This window comes from Rhagoletis zephyria, unplaced genomic scaffold (assembly GCF_001687245.7).
Source record: "Rhagoletis zephyria isolate East Lansing unplaced genomic scaffold, Rhagoletis_zephyria_1.1 Rzeph_scaffold_08606, whole genome shotgun sequence".
Classification (NCBI taxonomy): Eukaryota; Metazoa; Arthropoda; class Insecta; order Diptera; family Tephritidae; genus Rhagoletis; species Rhagoletis zephyria.
The window spans coordinates 15310-26438 of NW_016165686.1; the positions used below are offsets into that span (position 1 = coordinate 15310).

General features: G+C 37.4%; 1 protein-coding gene across 1 annotated transcript; it reads right to left on the reverse strand.

Annotated features, from left to right (window-relative positions):
- Positions 1 to 1064: 1064 nt before the first annotated feature.
- Positions 1065 to 1920, reverse strand: LOC108375188 (cuticle protein 38-like). The gene is made up of 2 exons (XM_017631289.1): positions 1909 to 1920; positions 1065 to 1778 (listed from the first exon to the last, which is right to left on the reverse strand). The coding sequence occupies exons 1-2, from the start codon at positions 1918 to 1920 to the stop codon at positions 1065 to 1067; spliced, it is 726 nt and encodes a 241-aa protein (XP_017486778.1).
- Between the last annotated feature and the right edge of the window lie 9209 nt (positions 1921 to 11129).

The following is an 11129-nucleotide window of genomic DNA, read 5'->3' on the forward strand; positions in this document are numbered from 1 at the left end:
AAAACACGAAGAGTCCAGAACATTGCTTTAAAAGATTAGGATATTCTCAAAAGATACCCGAAAAATTTTGCATAATAAAATAAGAAAAATTCCGAAAGCTTACGAAAAAATGGCGAATATTCGTGAAAACATTCCAAGAAACTCTTAAACAGTCACAGAGGGCAAAATAAAATACGAAAAATCCCAAAAGTTCCCTAAAAAAAGTTAGAAAATTCAAAAAAATACGGAAAAATAAATTAAGAAAAAAAATTCTGAAAGCTTACGAAAAAATGCCTAGTATTCCTGAAAAAAGTCCAAGAAACACTTAAACAGTCACAGAGCAAAATAAAAGACGAAGAGTCCCGAAAATTTCCTAAAAAAGGTAGAAGATCCAAGTAAAATCCGAAAAAAGTAAAATAAGAAAAATTCTGAAAGCTTACGAAAAAATGCCTAGTATTCCTGAAAAAAGTCCAAGAAACTCTCAAACAGTCACAGAGAAAAACAAAACACGAAGAGTCCCGAAAATTGCTTTAAAAAAATTAATATTTCCAAAAGATACGCGAAAAATCTCGAATAATAAAATAAGAAAAATGCAGTTCGTTCCTCAAAAACAGCCCAAGAAACTCTCAAAAACCCCACAAGGCATCTCATTTTATTATCACTGCCAGTTTTTGAAGAGACCTTCGCAAAGCACTTAAATCCATTTCGAAACCAGTTGCGAAATTTAAAATAAACAGCTAGTGCTTTTAACTATGAATAAATTCACATTTCTCACTGCTGAGTACACACTCACGAGCAAATAACTTTGTGCGAGAAGTACTTTAAACAATTTACTAGCGATTTTATGAGCATATTTCTTCTCCTTTTATTCAGGTACTTGCAATATTAATAAATGAAATACTCGAACGTACTCGTACATGGAAGTAAAAGACAAAAGCAAAAATGGCTGGGGAGGTTAACAGGTGTCAACTTAAAGCGCTACTGAAGAACATTCACGTATTTGCCAAATATGTATTTATCGGTTTAGTAGCTACGCATATACATGCATACATACATACATACCCGTATGTGCATGTGAGCACAGCTTAGACAACAACACTTGGTGCAACGAGCTTAGCTGGTGCTGCAGCAATTGGAGCAGGAGCTATTACCGATGCGGCAGGGGCCACATAACGAGCTGTTGAAGCAACTGCCGCAGGGGCAACATAGCGAGCTGGAGCTATGGATGCAACGGAAGGCGCTGTATAAGCAGCTAGAGCAGCGGGTATGGGAGCAGCAGCAGCAGCAACTGTGTAAGCGGCAGCTATGGGTGCCGAGTATGCAGCAGCAGGTGCAGCAGGCGCAGCAGGCGCAACAAAAGCAGCTGAGCTGGGTGCGACCAACTTGGCAGGTGAGGCAGCAGCAGCTATCACTGGTGTTGCATAGTAATTGCTCTGTACATCGACACGTTGACTGGCGACCGCGGAGTTCAATGGAGCATTAGTGTATGCGGCGGCAGCTGGGTATGCGGCGGCATAAGGTGAGGCGACATAAGGTGACGTATACGCAGCGTAGGGTGATGAGTATGCAGCGTATGGTGGTGTGCTATAAGCGGTGGTGGTGGCTACAGGGGCAGGCGCGGGTGCAGCTGCAGCATATGGAGAAGTAGTGTATGCAGCTGCTACGTATGGGGCGGCGGCGGCGGCGGCCACCACAGGAGCAGTAGCGACAGCAACAGGCGCAGCTAAAGCGACTTGTTGGGGTTCAGCTTTAGCTGTTACGCAAGCAGCGCATACAGCAATCAGCAGTAGCAACAACAACTGCAAGAATATAAAGAATTCAATACATAACTAGTTTATTGAAGCGTGTGCATGTGTGTGTGTGTGTGTGTGTGTGTGTGTGTTTATGCGCGCATAAAAAGTCCTTTCTTCAATTCAATCAACCACTTACGAGTTTCGACATCCTGAGTAATATTTGATGGGTGTTCTTTTATTTGTGTGTTTTTTTCTTCACTTTTTGTGTTTGCTTCCTTTCTTCCTTCCTTCCTTACTTTCGTCGTTTCTACTTCTTAGTCGTTGCGAATTCTTGAGTTTGCCGCTTTTAATCAACGTTGGTGCGCTGAGTCGTGCATAGAATGCATTCCAGTACAGTGGATCGTTCGCATTTTATAGGGTGGTGGTGGTGGTTCTGGTACTCATTGCATTTTATGCTGTATTAGTACTTAGTGAGTATTCCACTTATTCTGCTTCTGCTTCTACTTCTTCTTATTCTGCCGTTGCTGCTCCTGCTTCTTTCCCGTCTCCGTCTTCATCTTCTTTTTCTATGTCTCTGCTTCTACTGATTCTGCTGCTGCTGCTTCTGCTTGTATACCTCCTTCATCTGCCCGGGTTTGGTTACACGCTTTGCCAACTTTTGTTAACTTCTTAATGCAAATGTTCGTCGTCTGCGACATCAATTTGTCAAAACCGTAGCACTTTGAGTGACGCTATGGTCGGTTCTATGGCTTTTATGCGGTTGCTTGTGTATGTGTGTATGAATTAGTTTGTATATGTGTGTGTATAGTAACAAATTGCGTTCTATTGCAAAACAATACAAAAGTGCTCAGTTTGCTGTCATTCAAGGACTTGCCATCGTTATACGCCGTTGGCAAATTATCAAGGAATTTTATAGCAAGAAGTTAGTTTTCTGTTAGCATTTATATGCATATGTACATACACATGTATGTATGTATGTATGTGTAGCTAAATGCATTCATGCATATACAATTTTATGTATGTAGTTACTAGTATATGTACTCTACTATCTGCAGAGTCTCGGCTGTAGATATGTATTCAATAAAAAATAGAGACGAAAATACAAATTTTAATCTGGTGGATTAGAGGAAGTTTGGAGCGCCATTCCGGTTTCCTTTCTTTCTTACTTCAAATGTAAAATACGTTAATGCTTTAAAGCTAAGAGTAGTTGTGTAATCTCGCTGAAAGAATAATTATCCGAAAAGTTCATTAGTTAGACCGAAACTTCTCTGACTTGTATACTACAATGAGAATAATAAAGTGCCGCGAGTTTTTCTGGTGGACGAACGTCTCGTCACAATGCGCATCAAAGCAAGATTCTACAACAACTCACTCATTTTTGCCCACCCCCCCGACGGAGGAGTAGGACGAGGCATTAAAGGATCTCTTCTATGAGCGCTTGGAGCGCACATGAGCGCTGCCCCCGCCATTATAACAAAATCGTGCTTTACGACTTCAATGCCAGGACGGGCAAGGAAGGAATTTTTGGAACCACGACGAAACGTCCGACAACGGCCTGAGGCTAATCGACTTCGCCGGGACCCCAAACATGGTAATATGTAGTACTTGGTTTCAGCATAAAAAGATGCGCAAATCCACATGGCTGTTTCCATATCGAAAAACGAGAAACCAAATCGAACATGTTGTGATAAACGGAACGCACGCTTCCATTGTCTTAGACGTATGTACACTCCAAGGCCCAAACATCGTCTCGGGGCGCTATCAGTAAAAAATGTACGCCCAACAGGGCAAGGAAAGCTCAACGTCGAAAAGCAGCAGTCACAACAGCCAGCCAATGCATTCGCTACTCGACTCTCACACCTAATCTCAGAGAGCACTGTTCAACAAGCCGACATATGCGAGCAGTGGAAACACATTTCCCACTTATTAAGTACCGCCGCCGAAGAAGTAGTCGGATATCAGCGAGCCCGAAAGAACAACTGGTACGATTAGGAATGTCACGAAGCTATGAGTGCCCGATATAGCGGCCTGAAGAGGGAAGCGAGACGTATTTGCTGCAATAAGAAGAGAGAGACCGAAAAACGATAGTGCGAAGAGCTTGAAATGCTGGCCGACTGAAGAAAGCCAGAAAAAAATTTACCAGAGAGTTAGGCGACTTACGGAAGGTCGGTGATAAGGTATATGAATCAAGAAGAATTGAAGAATATGGTCAGATGAACGCATGTCCGACGACTGGAATTCAAGTGTGCTCTGCTCAATCCACAATAAATGTGACACCGTACTCCGCGCCAATTACAGCGACTTCAAAGCCGCTTTCGACAGCACCAAAAGGAATTTGGTATCCCCGCGAATATGATATGGTCGTGTAAAGTGACGTTGAGCAATACCACCAGCTCGTTTAGAATTGGGGAGGACTTGTCAGAGCCGTTTGATACGAAGCGGGGTTTCAGACAGGGCGACACCCTTTCATGTGAATTCTCAGATCTGATGTGGGGGAAGATAATAAGAGCTGCAGAACTGAATCGCTCAGGAAAAATTTTTTGCAAGAGCGTGCAATTACTTGCGTATGCCGATGACATCGATATCATAAGCAACAAACATCGCGAAGTCTGTTCTGCCTTTTTCAAGTTGGACAAGGAAACAAAGCGAATGGGTATGTTGGTGAACGAGAAGAAGGCGAAGTGCTAACAAGTGCTACTTGGACTGAGTAGGCAATTTGTGAGTAGAGTCATCTCTCGTATGAAAGCCACACTCTATAAGTAACTCACCATGCCCGTGCTGGTATATGGCGCAGACGCATGGACAATGACAACATTCGACGAGGCGGCTATTGGAGTATTAGTGAGAAAAATTTTGCGGAAGATTAACGGGCCTCCACGCGCTGGCGACCGCGACTATCGCAGACGATGGAACGATGAGCTGTATGTGCTTTACAACGACATGGACATAGTGCAGCGAATTAAAATACAGCGGCTCCGCTGGCTTGGCCATTACGTTTGAATGTTGAATGGACTCCGATGCTCCAGCTCTGGAAGTATTCAACTCGGAACCTGCTGGTGGAAGCAAAGTGAGAGGGTAGCCCCCACTACGATGGGAAGACCAAGTGGGGAAGGACTTGGCTTCAGTGGACAAGAGAAACGACTGACGTGTTTTGTTGAACTCGTCTAAAACCGCTTAGGCGGTTATAGCGTTAAATAAAACGAAGAAATTGTGTGACTAAAAAATGAACCTCCACACACTGCACTGCTCAGCCGGCCTAAATCCGGTTTTGTATGGGTAACAGGGGGAAGAGAGTGCCAGTTTACCTCGCGAAAATCACGGACTAATAATTAAGGAAATCATGCAGATGTGAAGGCCCTCTATATTCTAGAGAAGGGCTTCCGTAATTGCTTTCTGCTCCTTATTTTATACTACTGGGATATGCTATAATACATTAACAAAATTAGTCGCAATTCTTGTATGCAAAACCGAAACCTGGTTTCGACCGATTGCCCAGTCGAGTGTGCGTTCGAGTGGTGGATTGCTTAGTCCGACTGAGCAGCCTAGTGTGCGGACAGATTTTCTCAAACACGATGGGACTTCAGACACATTCCTTATGATCGTCCGGGTCGTGGCCAGACAAAGATTGGGTTATTTTCAATCAACTATAATTTCTAACATAACATAACATAACATAAATTTTGTCCGCCTTCGTTTGGCGATTGTACCGAACCGATTTCAAAACCAAGAACACCGCTGGAAAGTTATTTTTCTGCAGATGGGGAAAGTTTTAATGGTCTCAAATTTTGTTACAGCTAAAATCGTCGTTTGAAAATTTCCGTATTTGTGTATAGTTGTTGCCTGTTCAATTTGAGTTGTTTTCGCATTTTTTTTTACTTCGTAATTGAAATTAAACTTTGTAATAAAGATAAACGTGATGATGAAGAAATAAATGGCATTGTCTGGTTAACACTAACTATAGGTTAAACATCGTTATCGACGTTATCGACTCCCTTCTATATGTTGTCGAGTCGATTCCGGCCCTAAGACACGAATATGAAGGCAAAATTGAAGATGAAAGCGAAGCTGAAAATGAGAATTAGATAAGAATGAGGACAACTGAAAAGGAAAGAAAGTTTATTGAAATTTTTCGATAGGAATCAAAATAAATTCAGTAAAAAATTCAGTTATCGAAGTCAACGAAATTTATCGAATAACCGGAGTTATAGTTATCGAAATTTATCGAGTTATCCATGTTTCTTGAGTTATCGCAACGTAATGAATTATACAAATTGAACAATGTTTATTGAGTTCTCGAAATTTAAAGACACAGAGTGGTCAAAATTTACGAATAGTTATTGAGCCATAGAAATTTATGGGATTATCGAAGTTGGACGAGTTAATGAAATTTATCAAGTTATCAAGTTATAGAGCTAGCGAGACTACAAGAGTTATCGTAATGCATCGAGTTCTTTCATCTTGTCGAGCTATCGATATTTATTGATTTACTGAAATTTATCGATTAATCGAGTCGAAATTTTTGCAATTTTCAAAATACATATATCGAGTTATCGAAATTTCAAGGTTATATAAGTTTATCAAGTTATCACCGCTCATCGAATTTCATCGTGGTACCAGAGTGTAACGAGTTATCGAAATTTGTCAATAGCTTTTGAAAAGTATGGGGCTATTAAAATTAACCAAGTTTTCGATATTTTTAGAGGTATGCAAAGTTTATCGAGTTATCCATTTATGTCGAGGTATATAAATGTTTGAAGTATCGAAATTTAGCTCAGTTATCGAAATTGATCGTTATCGAAATTAATCGAGCTATCGAATTTTGTTTATTTATCGGATTCTAGTGTTTTTGAAATTCATTTAATTATCGATATGTATCAAAACGAAATTTATCGACATACTGGAATGTATTGGCCAATTAGCAGTCCTTCAAAGACCTCAAATGCATTGATTTTATCCATTTGTTTTTGTTTTTTCTACTACTTTTTTCGTTTAGATAAGGCGTCGGGGATATTGTAAATGGAAAGGCTGCAGAATTTTACATTATTTACTTCTTTAAATTGATTTTATTCGAACGAAATTCAGCTTACCTCCATACATCCATACATAAGTGTGTGAGCGTAAATGCATTAGATTTGGCAGTTACTTGCAAATATTTATAAAAAAATACGCATTACATACACACACATTTTATAGGTTATTTTAGACATAGATATTTTATAAATTTACAACTACAAATTTATATATTATTGTGCCGAAGAAGTAAATAATCAAAGCATACTAATATTTTGGCTTAATGGGAATTCCACGGGCGACGTGTGGCGGCCGCCGGAGGCAATAGCTTGGCTGCTTGATTGATTGGCTCACAGACAGAGCGGCCGAGTGTGATTAGAATATAAATATTTTTTTTAAACATAACTGAAACAGGCAAATATAATACATATCTATGTAAATAGTATGTATCTATATAGGCATTTCATTTAAAGAAAACAACTTTTAGTAAATAAGCAGCAAATACAATCGAAAAATGCGTTGCGCATGCGCAAAGCGCTGCACTTGTGGGTGCGACGCATGCGGCCTGTTGGCCAAAATTGGCAATTATTCTTAGTAGGTTAGTGGTGCTGGAAGCATTAATTGACAATCGGCTGTCATTGCATTGCAGCTATTTGTCGCAATCCAATAAGTGTCGATTGGAATGATTGAAAGTAAAAATGACAAATTCATTTGCAATATTAAATAACACAATGGAAATGCGAAAGCGTAGGTGCAAAGTCAACGGCATTCCTATAAACAAATGGTAGACATTTTTACAAAAAAAAAAACAGAAAAAAAATGCATTTGAGCTAAACAAAGGCACTCAACGCAATTTCCTTTTAATTTTTTGAGCGAAATGTTATCAACATTTTTGCTTTCTATCAATTTCACGCTCGAGTTAAACCGAAGAAAACAGTTTCGCTATAAAAGCAAATGTTTATCAGGAAATGATAAACACACCGAGCAAGTTAAACAAAGTGGTGCGCGACAACTCAAGGACTGCAAGCAGCTGGAAAATGTGCCAAAAAGTGAATATATTCAACCTCCAACAAAAAAATAATTAAACAACGAAATTCATTTACAGCTCCTTACGTTGTGCATCTGCTGCTGCGCTTTAGTTACTACAGTCCTAGCCGCGGTGCCGTTTGCCAGCATACAACTACATCCCGACGCAGAAGTCCTGCCGACAGTTGGCGCTGTAAGCAGCCAATTTATACATAGGATACATAATAAATTGATAAGTGCACCGGTTGTGGCGCCCATCATCGACGCCAATTCACCACTCGTCGCAGCAGCCCCTCTAAGTCCTCTACCTGCGCCCATCGTACCAGTGCCTTCATTACCTATTGTGAGAGCACCACCTTTTAGCGCACTGCCTAGTCCGCCAGCACAATTAGTTCCTGTGGCACAACAAGTAGCACCTTTGGTGGCGCCATTTGTATCTGGTATACCTCCACAGGCGTTGTCTTTGCGGGCTCCAATTATTCCTGCAGCTTTAGTTGCTACGCCAACTCGTCTATTAGCACCGTCTGTGCTAACATTTCCACCCACACGCTTTGCAATTACTCAACTCGTTTCAGGTCGGTTACGCTCGCGTTTAAGTTTTAGACGTCGGCCATCAGCAATAGCGATACGTCGTTATCCTTTCGGTTTTGTATTTCCGAGGCTTGGATAAACCAAAAAAGTAATGGGAAAGGAAAAGTTTAGTAGAAGACGATGCTAACCTCCGGAATATTAAAAATTGTATCTAGGAAAATCATTTGTATACTCAGTGGATATATTTTTTTAAATTTTTTAAGAGTATACATAGAATATCTAAAAGTGATTTTTAAACAAAAAAACAAACCCGACTTCAATTCCCATATGAAAATTTAATTATATCGTTAATTTCTCCACGATCAAATGATCGGAACTAAACCAAATTAATATGGGACCATCTTTGAAGTAACACCTTTCCTTTAAACAAAATAATTATAGTATCGGTTAACGTGTTCCAAAGTTATGCGGTAACATACGTACATAAAAAATAATAAAATAATATTCCGACGAATTGATAACCTTCTCATTTTTTTTAAGTCGGTTAAAAATAATCGCCTTTTAATGTATTCATAATACATACATGTAAACCGCTAGCTTAGAGTGAAAAGTTGCTAAGTCCACTTTTTATTAAAACTCATATTTTAATATAGAAAGCAAAGGATATCGAAAATATATCGTTTTGAACAGGATCAAGATACTTGTACTTGTACTTTTTCCCACGTTTATAATCAATGAAATGCAAATTTGCTAATGCAAAAAAAGCACCGAAAATCCGACAAAACCAAAATAATACGAAATCTTTTAATAAAGATCGAATCCTTCTTATTCGCATGGAGTTTTGCTTTGCTTTAAACACGCACAATTTTCTATTCAAAGATTTGCGACATACTTGAAGGAAATTGCTATAAGAAAATTTTTCCTGTCCTGGAAAATTAAAAACAGGAACAGTCCAGCGCCTTCGTCTTGGTCTGCGGGCTGTATCAGAGGCATAGCCGCTAAATTTAAATGTAAAACACTTGGTATGGCTAAGAGCACATCTAAGTCAAAAAAGAAAGCACACACTAAGAAAAAAATATCGACAACAAAAGGGATAATAATATCGATAGCAAAATCGATAAAAACCTCTATAACAAAATCGATAAAAATATCGGCAGCAAAATCGATAAAAATATCGATAACAAAATCGATAACAAGATCGATAACAAAATCAATTACAAAATCTTAAAAAAACGATTACAAAATATTTTAACCGATAAAAAATATAACAAAATAAAAACACGTATTTTTTGCTTTCCGAAAAAAAAGTTTCGCTGAGTTACGAGCATTTGAAAATTTAAGGGCAAGTGTGGTTTTAGAGAAAAACGGCCGACAATTTTTTTTTTCAAATCTTTTTAGTGTTTTCAAAAATCCATATTTTTCAATTCGGTTTTTGAATTAAAGAAGTGATTTTGATGCTCTATATTTGCATACTTGAAAATTTTAAAAATATAGAAAATTAACAAAACGGCGGCCATTTTTTGAAAAACCAAAAGACTCAATTTTCTCAAAAACATAATTTTTGTTTTTTTATGGTTTTTGATGCCATATTTTTTACTCACCCTGCATGAATTGAAATATAACACCGTGCGACAGTCAATTTTACACACGAAAAAATCAATATATTCACAAAACTGGGGGACAAATATAGTAAAACTGCGTCTTTAGTTTTTCTCTCTGACATCAGGATTTTTTTTAAAGGACTTTGAAATTTTTAGAATAAGATTGAATAAAAAAATTATTCAAAAGATTCGGTGCATTGTAGAAGAACAATATGGGTATCAATTAAAAGAAAAAATTTTGTAGAATAGAAAAAAAGGAAATTTTTGGGTGCACCGGGATGAATAAGTATTGAAAATGTCATTTTAAAACTTTATCTTTGAATATCCTTGGAAATTTACAATATTTATTTTTGATAAAAATATATGTCAAGGACTAATATGTTAACTACCACATAGATAAAAAAACTTTACACTTCTCTAAATAAGATAGTGATAGTTACAATATACATAAAAAATGTTTTTCAGTATATTTTTTTGAGTATATACAACGCAATTTTTGGGCTTAAGAAAGTATAAGTTTTCTGATAGCCTTTACAACGATACCAATTTTTTAAAAATCCGTTAGTAATTTTTTTGTTTAAAATATTTTTCTTACAAGTGCATTTTTTGCTTTAAAGTGTTTTTTTCTCAAATTTTTATAGACGAAGTATACAAATATGCACATCAGTAGAAAGGCGGTTCAATCGCCTTTACAACGATAACAAAATCGGTTAGTAATTTCTTTGTTTTTTTTTTTTTTTTTTGATATTTTGGTATTTTTTCCTTTTAAGTGTTTTTTCTCAAATTTTTAATTACGAAGTATTCAAATAGGTATATCAAATTAAAGAAGATTTGATTGCGTTAACAGCAACATCAATTTTTAAAAAATCGGATAGTAATTTGTTTATTTAAAATATTTTTATTTTACAAAAAAAAATGTATTTTTTCCTTTTAAATGTTCTTTCTCAAATTTTTACATATAAAGAAGAGAAGAAGGGGTGCAATCACGTTTACAACGATACCAACATTTTAAAAATCAATTCAAAATTGTATGAAATATAAGATTTTTAATTTTTCGAAGACCCGACCTTTGCCCCCTTATATCACCTGTAATATAAGTTATATAAAATTTTAAAAGGACATTTTCAACATTTATTCGTCCTGAATTTTATTCGTCAAAAAATTAAAGTAATTTTAAATTCTACAGAATTTTTCCTTTTGACTGACGCCCATGTTGTTAGTCTACAATGCACCAAATACTTTTAAATTA